General features: G+C 40.2%; 1 protein-coding gene across 2 annotated transcripts in view; it reads left to right on the top strand.

Annotated features, from left to right (window-relative positions):
• Window positions 1-13,793, top strand: part of LOC117398261 (RING finger protein 112-like) — a 58,447-nt gene that overhangs the window by 22,410 nt on the left and 22,244 nt on the right. The window contains exons 2-7 of one of the 2 annotated variants that reach the window (XM_059016854.1): window positions 3,635-3,696; window positions 3,991-4,213; window positions 9,959-10,180; window positions 11,434-11,574; window positions 12,637-12,741; window positions 13,568-13,618. In XM_059016854.1, coding sequence (XP_058872837.1) covers window positions 3,662-3,696; window positions 3,991-4,213; window positions 9,959-10,180; window positions 11,434-11,574; window positions 12,637-12,741; window positions 13,568-13,618 — 777 coding nt within the window. In that variant the 5' untranslated portion in view covers window positions 3,635-3,661. Of the gene's footprint in view, window positions 1-3,634; window positions 3,697-3,990; window positions 4,214-9,958; window positions 10,181-11,415; window positions 11,575-12,636; window positions 12,742-13,567; window positions 13,619-13,793 lie in introns of both variants that reach the window. The other variant, XM_059016853.1, reaches the window with a different exon arrangement.

The raw sequence follows: 13,793 nt of genomic DNA, 5'->3' as shown, positions 1-13,793 counted from the left end.
CATGTGAGTATAGTCATACACATTTAAATATAGTAGTCAGTAGTACTTTACAATAAAGTAGTTTTGCAAGTGTATTCTGAAGTACTGTACAGTAGCTGTAACCACCTGGATTCACAAGCCCACGATGCAGTTTATCAAAGATTTTTAGTAATAGTTTTAAACAGAAACTTAGTAAATACAACCTGTATGATACTTTACAAAAGCATCATGCAAAGTTTTAGGGAAGACAGAGAAAAAAAATTGGGTCATCTGCATCAATCTGATAAGGAAAATACTGCAAACCAAAAAAATAATTTTCCTGCTGCCATCTTTGGACCATGGTAACTTACGTATTCCCACGTGGCTTAGGTAAGGCACGTGGGTGAGCTAATTAACATTTTCACACGAAACTCGTGTTTCCATGTGTAAGTGGGTGTTGATTTCACAAGCATTTCCTTGATTCTCTTGAGTAAATGAGACTTTTCCGTTAAAATAGTGCAACTGTTTTTTGGGGCATTTTCACAAATTTTCCCTGCCAACATGCATGCGCATTGCCAATCCACATGACTTTAATACAGACTGCGGGTTATGTAGGTATTAAAACACACAGTCCTAAATCTAAGAGGATTGGCATTTGTATTCTTCCATATAGCTACAACAAAGCAACCTAACATCCATTTAGGCGAAGTGTGCTACTCATTTCTGGCAGTTTATTTTTAGAATAGTCTAAAATGTAGAATAGTACTTAAAATATATTCGAAAATGGATTGTCGATTTCTTTTAACCTGAACAAGTTTGTCCTTTAAATTTCTTTTTAATACATTTTTTTCACATTTCAGCCAATTCATGTGACTTTAACTGATAAGCAACATATTGGCTTATCTAAAAGCATAAACATATACAATTTTGTGGGAGATCTACAGTTTGTCTTGTTCGTAGTGATTTGTGCAGTAGTCAATTACAGCGTACCATTTTCTGATTTTACACGGGTCAAGTTTTGGTACGCATAGCACTTTCTGGCCCTACACCGGTGCTTCTTTTACATGTTGTGATGAAGCTCCTCTAGTCAGGATGGCCCGGGGCTCTATCACCGCTTTTATGTGTGAGCGCCAGAAGAATCTCAGAGTCCATATTTATATTTTAGCATGGTTTGCACACTTTTATTATTTCCAGACATGTACAAATCAAAATAAACAAACAAAACCCTAACTCCCTTGGAGCTCATACTAACAGTTATTTTCTTTTAAACAAAACCTAAACCTAAGGCAGGGAAAGTTAATTCCTTTTACCCTGAAAAACCTAAAATATATTTTCAAATTATACCTTTCTTTTAATAGCTTTCTTATAATACCTTCCTTTTGTTTTCAAACCCCATGCATCCTTTACCTCACAGTGTCTCTCCACACTCCTCTTCTCCTTTACACAACCTCACCAAAGAAACATGTATTCTGCCTTTTATGCCACGTGGTGGTAGCTTAACCAGCTTCACCTGTGTTCAATGTTTTGGAAACTGGTGTCCATTTTGACTCCTGGCCTCCCATGTGGGCTCCAAAATGGCCACCAGCAACCACTCACCACAGTCATAAAACCCCTAAGCTGTGGTATTGAAGGTACACCCCATCATGATGTTTAACAAGCAAACAGTTCAGAAACCATGCAAGTATTTATTTTTTTCTTTCTTAGCATTAAGTTATTATTTAGGCTATTGGAAATATCCATGACTCGACTTCGTTCACCGCTGGTAATTTGAACATAAGAACATAAGAAAGTTTACAAACGGGGCTCCCGAGTGGCGCATCCAGTTAAAGCACTCGCTAGAGTGCAGGATGTGCTCTATAGCCTGGACGTCGCTGAGTCCAGGCTATTCCTCAGCCGACCGTGGACGGGAGCTCCGAGGGGGCGGCACTCTATTGGCGAGCGTTGCCCGGGGGGAGGGAGGGTTAGGTCGGCCAGGGTATCCTCGGGTCACCGCGCACCAGCGACCCCTGTAGTCTGGCTTGGCGCCTGCGGGCTTGCCTGTAAGCTGCGCTGAGCTGCGTTGTCCTCCGACGCTGTAGCTCTGAGGCGGCTGCACGGTTAGTCTGCAGAGTGTAAAGAAGCGGGCGGCTGACGGCACACGCTTCAGAGGACAGCGTGTGTTCACCTTCGCCCCTCCCGAGTCAGCGCAGGGGTGGTAGCGGTGAGCTGAGCCTAAAAATAATTGGGCATTTCAAATTGGGGAGAAAATAATAAAAACTGATTGGCAACGACTAAATTTAAAAAAAAAAAAAAAAAAAAAAAAGAAAGTTTACAAACGAGAGGAGGCCATTCAGCCCATCTTGCTCGTTTGGTTGTTAGTAGCTTATTGATCCCAGAATCTCATCAAACAGCTTCTTGAAGGATCCCAGGGTGTCAGCTTCAACAACATCAGTGGGGAGTTGGTTCCAGACCCTCACAATTCTCTGTGTAAAAAAGTGCCTCCTATTTTCTGTTCTGAATGCCCCTTTATCTAATCACCATTTGTGACCCCTGGTCCTTGTTTCTTTTTTCAGGTCGAAAAAGTCCCTTGGGTCAACGTTGTCAATACCGTTTAGAATTCTGAATGCTTGAATCAGATCGCCACATAGTCTTCTTTGTTCAAGACTGAACAGATTCAATTATTTTAGCCTGTCTGCATATGCTATGCCTTTTAAAAATTGAATAATTCTGGTTGCTCTTCTTTGCACTCTTTCTAGAGCAGCAATATCCTTTCTGTAGTGAGGTGACCAGAACTGAACACAATATTCTAGATGAGGTCTTAATAATGCATTGTAAAGTTTTAACTTTACTTCCCTTGATTTAACTTCAACACTTTTCACTATATATCCGAGCATCTTGTTGGTCTTTTTTTATAGCTTTATAGTCAACATAAACTCCTAGGTCTTTTTCATAGATTCCTTATTCAATTTCAATATCTCCTATATGATATTTATAATGCATATGTTTATTGCCTGAGTGCAGTACCTTACACTTTTCTCTATTAAATGTCATTTGCCATGTGTCTGCCAGGTTCTGAATGCTGTCTAGATCATTTTGAATGACCTTTGCTGCTGCAACAGCGTTTGCCACTCCTCCTATTTTTGTGTTGTCTGCAAATTTAACAAGTTTGCTTACTTGTTTTGCAGGTACAGCACTAGAAAAAAAAAATATGTAAAAAAAAGTTTTAATACAATGTACTCTTAATTTATAGCATGGTTCTTTTCCTAATTAACAACCGGAATATTAGCATTGCCCTGCTTAATTACCATAAAATGACACCCACTAAGAAGTTTGTTGTGAACACATGTCAAAAAAGATGAGGTCAAGGTATTTTTTTGCAGGCATGATAACGCAAAAATCATATTTTGCTACCTCTGTTTTAAATGTAGACAATGACCGCTTGAATTACATTTCACAGAGCCCTAGTTTAGTGATAATGGACAAAAGCCAGTTATAAATCTGAGTAAATACTTTAAAATGTGCTCCACCTGTTTTATCATGTTGCATTTACAGTGTAGTGCATTGTGATGCTGAATAATTAACACTTAATACAACTTAAATTCTAATGAAAATGCACAACCTCTACCATTTTAGTGCACCAAAGTTCCTCAGTTGGATCGATTATATATATTTATGTATTTATTTATTTTTTAATTAGAAGTGAATACGCGACCAAGATTTAATCATGGGGAATTCACAAAGTATTCCACAAAGTAACAGGTAAGTGTTGCTTTGTTAAATTTTGTTTATTGTACATTCAGGGTTCAATTTAGCAAATAAATATTGGCACTCACCAAAACAAAATGCCAATATCTATAGTTATATATACAGTAGCATCAATATATATATATATATATGTCATACTATGTTATTTATTTCACAGTGAATTTTCAAAACTGCCCAAATATGTCATTAGTTTTCTACATATTGTTCTATAGGGTATACTAGAGAAAGTTTGTTATTTAATTCAGGTGGTCATTGATACATGTTTGACTGTACAATTTTTCCCTCAAGCACATCGACATACTATCTGCTTGAGCCAATGTTGGAAGCGGTGGATTGTGCGATATGTCTGGAGAATTGTGAAGACGCAATGGCACTGGAATGTGGGCATGTTTACTGCAATGGGTGTATCAAAACTCATTTGGAAATAAATGAGAACATCTGTCCTAAATGCAGAAGATCATGTGACCAGGAGCACATTGTACCGTTCCTCAGACCGGAGAACACTGACGAGGTTTGTAATTATAATATAGTAACACGTACACTACCTGGCAAATTTATTAGGACCTGCATCTAATATTGGGTTGGGTAACTTAGCCTGATCACAGTCTTGCCACAACGTGGCACAGAATCCACAAGAAGCTGGTCTCCAGGCATGTTATTATTCAGTCAGTACTATTTCAAGTAGTTACTGAAGGTATGATGCATGGATAGAATTTCATTCTCCAGGTGAAATGGGCAAGGAAGAGCAAGACTGAAAGCAAGGTTTGTAAACAGTGATTTTATTAGCATGCAATAATACATGTTGATTTTGATTTCATTTTTAACACCATTGGGGTGGAAAGAAACATCAAGGTTCTTGGTCCATCTCCAGTCGCCGTGATATGTCACACTTATAATGGTACCAACTGGGGATAGGGAGATTTTTTGCCAGATAACTTCACTCAGATTACTTGCTCTCTAAATAGCTTGGTATCTCTGAATAGAAAACCATCTGCTCTTTAAAAATATGACAAATGTTTTAACAAGCAGTCTGTTCCACAAGTGTAGTGATGTCTTAAATCTAATCCACTTACTACCAATGTGGAATTACTGAATATTACATTTTCTCTATATTTACCCTCAAAAACAGGTTTCTGGCTCAGGACAATATTGTATTGAATATTGTACCAGCCTTGACAGTCACCATTCAGGAAAACCATACTTAGGCAAAATAGCAAACAAATGCTCCACCCACATTCAGCACAGCTAGTAAATTGATCATATTTAGGGTAGCACTGTTCTTGCGGATTGCTCAATTATTTTCATATTTTTTAAAGGAGATGATTATCTATTCGGGGATACCAAGACATTTAGTTAATAAGGGATATGAGGAAAAATGGACAATAGAACCCCCCTCTCAGTCATTCTGTAAACCATGTTGTTCTGTTACTGTGTGGATATCTGCTGAGAAACAAGAGAGACACAGAGGGTTTGATATTGAAAACTCTGCACAAGCGTCCAGGTTTTATTTGGAATTACAAAGAGATTTGCAGTGATAAGAAGCCACCACTAGGGTACTAGCAATGGTATCCCTAGTGTGGAAGAACACACAAGTGTACATAATAATAAATACAAAACAAAACAGTCACAAACTATAAACAAAAGGTGGCCAAGCTCGGGCTGTGCGCTACTCCCGCTACAGGAACCTTCTCCCTAACACAAACTTAAATAACTTTGTGGGATTAAAATTCCCCGAAATGAATCCCTACTTGAAGGTAGTACTGTACTTACAACCCCGATTCCACACATGGTGGTCGCGTACTTGGTTCTCTCCCCCCTGATCCAGGAGCCTTTAGCCAATCTATCTCAGGCTTGCAAAAGAACGAGCAAAAGAAGAACAAAGGACTGGCTTTCCAGCCCCTTTTTAAAGGCATGTGGCCAAGGTTAATTCATAATCAATTAGTCAATTAACACCTGGCCACCTGCTGCACATTAAGTTTCAATTAGACAGGGAGGGTCTTGCCTCCCAGCCCTACCACATCTAGCACACATTGTCATTTACAAAAACTTTACATATTTTATTTACAAACCCAACCAAAATATATTATTTACAGTGGCAAGCCTGTATATATGTGTCTTCCAGATTCACTATGCAAATTAAACACATTTTATTTACAAACCCAACCAAAATACATTATTTACAGTGGCAGGGCTGAGGCCTGCCACAGTACTGTATACTTAGACAGGAGGAAAGAGACCCCATTGGGGCTGGTAAGGGTTAGCTACCCTTGTCGGCAGTATCCAGCTCTGTGTTTACAGGATGCTGGAGACTTCTGCCCAAGGCTTCTAAGAAATTAAAGAGAAAAATACCGCGGGGGCGGAAGTTGACTCAACGTTGGACAACACGGTTAACGACTTAGGAACGGAAACGGATATGAGTATGGAGAGTACTTCACAAAAGACTAGTTCAAGATCTGCAGTTAGCAAAGACATGGAACTCCAGGTTTGTGTCTGCGGCTGGAGCAAGGCGACAATGGTCAGGGGTTTGAATATTCATCAAGGGAGAATGAAATGCTTGCGGGAGAAGGGACAAGTGCTTTGCATTGATCAGTACTTCTTATGAAGTCAGTCAAGTCAGTCAAATGAAATCCAGCGACAGGAAGCAAACCACAGTTCGCAGGATATCAGCACCCCTATCATAGATGTGAGGAGGACTTGCATGGACACAGTTAGTGATGAACCTAATGATCCTTGTGAACCCGGTCAGACAAACCAGCATAAGAGAGAAAAGAACCTCAACGGGCACAAGCCTGCAGTTAAATGGCCAAAAGCTTGTGAGAAAACTGCATGGGACACAGTAAACACAGATGTTTGCTTTGCATTGGAAAGATTAAGTGGAACAGTTGAAAAGAAGCTGGATAAATTTGGGGACATCATCTACGCATATGGAAGTGAGAGGTTTGGAGTTGAAAAAAGGAAGGAAAAAGTACAAACTATTCCTGGAAAGTCTAGACGGCAGCAGGAGATTGATCGCTTAGTTAGAGAAAGGAGACAGCTGAGGAACCAATGGAGAAGAGCAGAACAAAGTCAGAAGGAGGGACTCAATCTCTTACAAAGGGTCATAAAAGATAAGCTTGCAACATTGCGCAGAGCTGAGCGCCTATGGAAGCGCTACAAAAAGAAGGAGCATGCGAGAGCTAACTTTTCTAAAGACCCATTCAAATTTGTAAAGAAGTTATTCACCAGTGAGAACAATGGCACACTAAACATCGAAGGTTGAGCTGGAGAGATATTTGGAGGAAACACATACAGATTCAAAAAGGCAGGAGCCTATGTCAATTCCGACAGACATCCCACCTATCAATCCACCAGAATACCAAATGGAGGACTGTGCACCTAAGTGGAAAGAAGCAGAGCAAGCTGTGAAAAAAGCAAGGGCTTCATCATCTCCAGGGCCTAATGGAGTTCTGTACAGAGTGTACAAGAGTGCTTCAGGAGTTCTACGAATCCTGTGGAAATTGATGAAAGTGGCATGGGAAAAACAGGTTGTACCAAGAGCATGGCGCCGAGTAGGTGGAGTCTTTATACCTAAAGAAAAAGATTCTACAAGCATCCATCAGTTTCGTCCTATTTCCCTATTAAACGTAGAAGGCAAGATTTTCTTCAGCATTATTGCTCAGAGATTGTCAACATACCTATTAAAGAACTTCTTCATTGACACTTCAATACAAAAAGCGGGCATTCCAGGTTTCCCAGGATGCTTAGAACACATCAATGTGATCTGGCAACAAATTCAATCAGCTAAAAAGGAGAGGAAGGAGCTCCATGTGACATTCCTGGATTTGGCTAAAGCATATGGTTCAGTGCCACATGAACTACTTTGGGCAGCATTTGATTTTTCAGTGTACTGATGACAATAACAAATTTATTGAAAGCCTACTTTGGAGATTTGAAATTTAGTTTTTCAACTTCAGAATTCAGCACTACATGGCAATGCCTAGAGGTTGGAATAATGGCAGGATGCACCATTTCTCCACTGGCTTTTACCATGGCAATGGAAGTAATCATTAGGGCATCAAAATGGGTAGTAGGAGGAGAGCGCTTGGCTTCTGGAATGCGACTACCACCAATTCGAGCATACATGGATGACATGACAACCATGACTGCAACAGTAGCCTGCACTAATCGGTTATTGGGCAAATTAACCAATAACACTGAATGGGCACAAATGCAATTCAAGCCCACTAAATCAAGGAGCATCTCTATAATTAAAGGCAAAGTAGTAGATAAAACATTCTTCATTAAAGGTGAGGCAAAACCAACAGTGTCTGAGAAGCCAGTGAAGAGTCTTGGGAGATGGTACGACGGGGATCTAAAGGACACAGTTCGTGTGGGAGAAGTTAGACAACAAGCAGTGGAAGGGTTGAAGAGCATAGACAGCTGCGCTCTACCAAGTAAACTAAAACTCTGGTGCTTTCAGTTTGGTCTACTGCCGAGGTTGCTGTGGCCACTGACTGTGTACGAGGTTTCTTTGACAACAGTAGAGAAGCTGGAAGCTTTAATCAGTTCATCCATCAGGAAATGGTTGGGAGTTCCACGCTGCCTCAGCAGAGTGGGACTTTATGGTAAAGGAATACTGCAGCTACCATTCTCTGCTCTAACCGAGGAGTTTAAGTGCGCCAAGGTCAGACTGGAAATGACATTAGTAGAGTCACGTGACAAATGCGTAAGGGAGGCAGCACCTGTGTTGAAAACTAGAAGAAAGTGGGCAGCAAAGAAAGCTGTGGAAGATGCAAAGGCTGCCCTTTGAATTGGTGATAGCATAGGGCAAGTTCAGCATGGAAGAGGGGGTCTTGGTCTCAGTACAGCTCCTCCTACATGGCACAAGGCAGCCCCAGCTCAACGGAGGAAGCTGGTAGTCAACGAGGTGCAAAAGCAGGAGGAGAGGATGAGGTGTATAAAGGCCATTTCCCAGGCCAAGCAGGGAGAATGGATGAGATGGGAGAGTGTGGAACAACACAAGATTGGCTGGCAAGACCTATGGACAATGGAACAGAGCAGGATCAGTTTCCTCATCAGGTCAACATATGATGTTCTCCCATCACCACAGAACCTAAACCTCTGGGTAGGAGAGGATCCCTCATGTCCTTTGTGTTCATCAACTGCAACATTAAGGCACATTTTGACAGGATGTAAGGTGGCTCTTAGCCAAGGACGGTTTACTTGGCACCATGACCAGGTGCTGTGATGTTTGGCCTTAGCATTGGAAGACAAGCGTAACATGACCAATAAGTTGCCACCTGTTCCATCAAAACATTACACACAAAAGACAACATTCCTCCGCCCAGGAGAGCAACCACCAAGGAAAGGTGTTAAAACCAGTCCTCGCCCAGGACAACTGGAAGCTGCTAGAGACTGGAAAATGCTGGCAGATGTTGGTCAACGGCTTATTTTTCCACCTGAGATTGCCACCACTAACCTTCGACCAGATATTGTCTTGTGGTCTGGATCAGCACGCCTTGTTCACCTGGTAGAGTTAACAGTGCCATGGGAGGATGCTGTAGATGAGGAATATGAGAGGAAGAAACTGTGGTATGCTGAACTAGGCACTGAAGCTGAACAGCGAGAATGGAGAGTCTGGGTTTACCCAGTGGAATTGGGTTGTCGAGGATTTGTGGCACACTCTACAACCCGGTTTCTCAGAGACGTCGGATTCAGTGGCCAATAGTTGCGTCGCACAGTGAAGAACTTATCTGAAGCAGCAGAGAGGAGCAGCAACTGGCTGTGGTTGAGACGGAAAGATTCTGGCTGGGGATCTCAAGCACAATAGAAAGAAAGAAACGCTGATGTACAGGTAAGTAAGCTGGGCTGAGTTGAGTTGGGGACGGAGGGGGGTGATGCTGGGACGCCAACTGTGGTTGATCCCCGGAGCCAGCCGTTGTGTGTGCTGATGCACCAGGGAGGCAAAATAAGCTGATCCCTGGAGCCAGCATTACACTTCAGCCATTAACACCAGACAGAAGGATATCTACATCATCATATGGAAGGAAACGTGAATGGATGGAGACACATATGGATCACATTAGTTTACTGTAAAGCTATGTCTTAGTTGGTGCTTATCTTGGCGAGAGCCGAGTTCAAATCAGCATGAAGTTTTAACATCTACTCTCGTGTAATGGAAATCATTATAAATGTGTCATCCAGATTCACTGTAGACTTTTGAAATTATATAGCTAGTACTGCTTTGTATGCCTTTTGTTTGTCTCAAATTCCTTAGATAAGATTTGATCTGACAGCACCTGGACGAGCTATGCAGCTCATCAGAGTCAATGAAGATAATAAGGACACGCCCCTGGAGCTTGATACAAATGTTTTGAAGCTCTGTTTTCTGCGAGAGGATGTGAGGGACATCCCTGTGTGTATCCTTTCCATCGTGGGACAACGGAGGTGTGGAAAATCTTTCCTTCTCAACTACATCTTACGGAGACTGGGAAATCTGGTAAGCCAAGCCATGCATGTTTCACAAAATAAAATGAACACACACATGCATAATTATTGTTTAGTTGGTCCAATAAAATGTATCACTTCTCCTTCTCTTTGTCTGTCACCTCTAGACTAATACAGCTATCATTTCATCTATCATAACCATTTCATCTATCATAACATAGGGGTGTTATTTCATTACATTCATTAATACAGTAGTACGATACCCTCTATTAACCGGTAGACCTCAGGCATGTGTCATTGCACATGCTGTACCAACTGAATGCTTTTATTATGGGTTTGTGGCAGGGCAGAAGCCCTGAACGTGTAAATAATGTGTAAATATGAAAGTGTGTATTAGATATGGCAGGGCTGGAAATTAAGATTCCAGCCTGGTTGTCTTGGGTGTGTTTGTGGTGGTGGTTGGCAGAAATAGGGTTAATTCCTATCCCTGCCAAATACATGTGCAGAATGTAGCCAGGTGTTGATTGAATTATTAGTTCTCAATCAACCCTGGCCACATGGTATATAAGGGAGCTACACAGTTCCGTGAGAGAGAGAGCCTGCGAGAGAGACACATGCTCCTGAAATGTTTGTTTAAAAACCTCACTGTGATAGCACTGCTTGGGTGAGGGTTCTTTTGTTTTTTCATTTTTATGGTACGTGATTGTTTTTGTTAAACCTTTTTATTTTGTGTTTATTAAAAATGCGCAGCAGCGTTTAAACTGCTGTTTTACTGTCTCTGTCCGAGTCTCTGTCCACCCAGCCATCCCGTCACAGGGTTGAATACAGCAAATTCAGCTCTTAGCTGGACAGAATGGATTCAGTTGCATTGAAATCCAGGAGCTTGAAAAGACGAGAGGGGTATTGCTGTAACCCAGACCCAGAGGCGGTGCATTTGGGAATACAGGTTTACCTTTTACATGCTCGCTGTCACTAAGTTCACATAAAACAGATAAAAAAAAAGCCAAATTATATAATTCCTGTGCCGCTGAAACAATATTTTTTCACAACATCGCTCACCTTCAAAAGCAGTTTGTTTGGTTTATTTTTAAGCCCATTTCTCTCGGGTTTATACACACTTTCGATGCAATAAATAAATACATACATAACTAAATAAATAAAATAAGCTTATCAATAAACAACTTCTATTAATTATGAAGTATTACGTGTAATTATTTTTGAATTTTAACATTGGTTTTATTTGTGATTATCTGGCTGTTTTAGCTCTATCTCTTCTGGCTCTGACAGTGGTTGCTGTATTGGCAGGAATGTGAAGATGACTCCTGGATGAGTGGGGATGAGGAGGTTTTGAATGGATTTGAATGTAGGACTGGGGATGACAGCATCACAAAGGGCATCTGGATCTGGAGCAAACCTTTCTTTATGAAATTAAATGAAGGGGAAAGGGTAAACACAACTTATATTGGCTATTATTATTATTATTATTATTATTATTATTATTATTATTATTATTATTATTATTATTAACATTTTTATAATGTTGCTTCAACTAAAACATTATGAATATGACTACATGATGATCTTTCAGGATGTCTGATCCCAGATGAAAGGTAGAACTAATGCTGTTTATAAAATGTAATTATTCTCTTACCCATGAGCCAGATGCGTTATTTGGGCTCCTATTCTGTGCTGCCTCTGTTTTGTTTAAAATTATTCGTAAATTAACGCATGTACAGTTTTGTCTATAATTTTATTATAACCATAGTAGACACCACATACTATCATACATGCTTCTAAATGTTTTTGTGTTGTGGTATCCGCTGGTAAAAGCACAGCACAGTTTAGTAAAGCACAGAGAAGATAATGAACCAGCCCCTTCTCAAAGCACAGAGAAGATAATGAACCAGCCCCTTCTCAAAGCACAGTGAAGATAATGAACCAGCCCCTTCTCAAAGCACAGAGAAGATAATGAACCAGCCCCCTTCTCAAAGCACAGAGAAGATAATGAACCAGCCCTCTTCTCAAAGCACAGAGAAGATAATGAACCAGCCCCCTTCTCAAAGCACAGAGAAGATAATGAACCAGCCCCTTCTCAAAGCACAGTGAAGATGATGAACCAGCCCCCTTCTCAAAGCACAGTGAAGATAATGAACCAGCCCCCTTCTCAAAGCACAGTGAAGATAATGAATCAGCCCCCTTCTCAAAGTTTACTGCTTTGGTATCGCCCCTGGTTAAAGCACAGCTCAGAGTAGTGAAGCCGAAAAGTTAATCAACCGCCCCCTTATCAAAGGTTATTACAGTACAAACATGGAAAATAACGCATTTACTGTGCATAACTTTTCAGAGAATTGTGAGGGTCTGGAACCAACTCCCCAGTAATGTTGTTGAAGCTGACACCCTGGGATCCTTCAAGAAGCTGCTTGATGAGATTCTGGGATAAATACATTACTAACAACCAAACTTATATTCTTATGAAGGAAATCTAATGCATATATATTCATGTTTAAGATTGCAGTGTTCTTGGTCGACACAGAAGGCTCTGCGGATGCTAAGCAGAATAAAGAAGTTGGTTTGAAACTTTCAGCTCTAAGCGCTCTTTTTAGTTCTTACCTGGTAAATACATGAAACTTAACATTCCTTTTTTTCTTTTTAAAGATCAAGTTTCTAATGATGCTAAAGTTCATTGGTGGTGGTTAGGAAGTGTACATTTTTATTTGTATGTTTAATGTATGGTGGAGGGATCAGCTGTATAAAGATGTGATGGCTCCAAAAAGAGTCAAGTTACAAATTCCAGCAAATGCTATATAATATGTTGCCATTACTTTGTCAGTCTCCCATTTTCTTATGTAAAAGTCACACACGTTATGTTAAACCTTTTTCAAAACTATTGTAATAATGAAGAAAATGCATCAATCCCTCCTTGCAAATATTTCAAGAATACACTTAAAGACATCTCTGTTTTCAGCCAGAGTTGCACGTGCATCATTTACACTGCAGGGTGAAATTATCCCCACCCCTTCATTGGCTTATTTTCTGTCCTTAACCAACCAGATGCTTCCCCCTTGACTGGCATGCTTTTAGCCAATAACATGATTAGATCCAGATGAAATAACCCAGCAAGTCCAAGTGCAAACAGATAACCCGAGATAAAGGGTTAGAAACTAAGAATTTCCTTTTATCTAAAGTAGAATCATCAATGTTTTTAAAATGACAATACTTGAGTGGTACAGCATGCATTTCTTTCTAAACTGCACATTTGAAACCTATTTAACTAATGAACCTGCAAAACATCTGAGATTTCTGAAATTATTTTGTTAGCTTCAGTGATAATGGTCATAATTACCGTGTATGTTGGTTTTCAGACTGGGTTCTATTACAGTCTTGTGGTGGCTGAGTTGTATTGTGTATTAGTATTGTGTATTTGTATTGTGTTTTACAGATCTTTAACATATCCTCCCGAATAAACAGCACTGACCTGGAAGATCTTGAGGTACAGTATGGTATTTTTAAACTATTTCGGTGTAAATATATTGTTTGTTTCCTGAAAACAGTATTTGTCAACCTATTGGCTTGTACAGCTATTCTAAGGCAAAGACATCTTATTATCTTACAGGGCTCTCAAATAAAATACATAAAACACAAAATACACCTGTTCATTTTGTTTG

Source organism: Acipenser ruthenus, chromosome 54 (assembly GCF_902713425.1).
Source record: "Acipenser ruthenus chromosome 54, fAciRut3.2 maternal haplotype, whole genome shotgun sequence".
NCBI classification, from domain to species: Eukaryota; Metazoa; Chordata; class Actinopteri; order Acipenseriformes; family Acipenseridae; genus Acipenser; species Acipenser ruthenus.
Note: the sequence above shows the minus strand (reverse complement) of the source record. Positions and strands in the feature narration are given on the sequence as shown.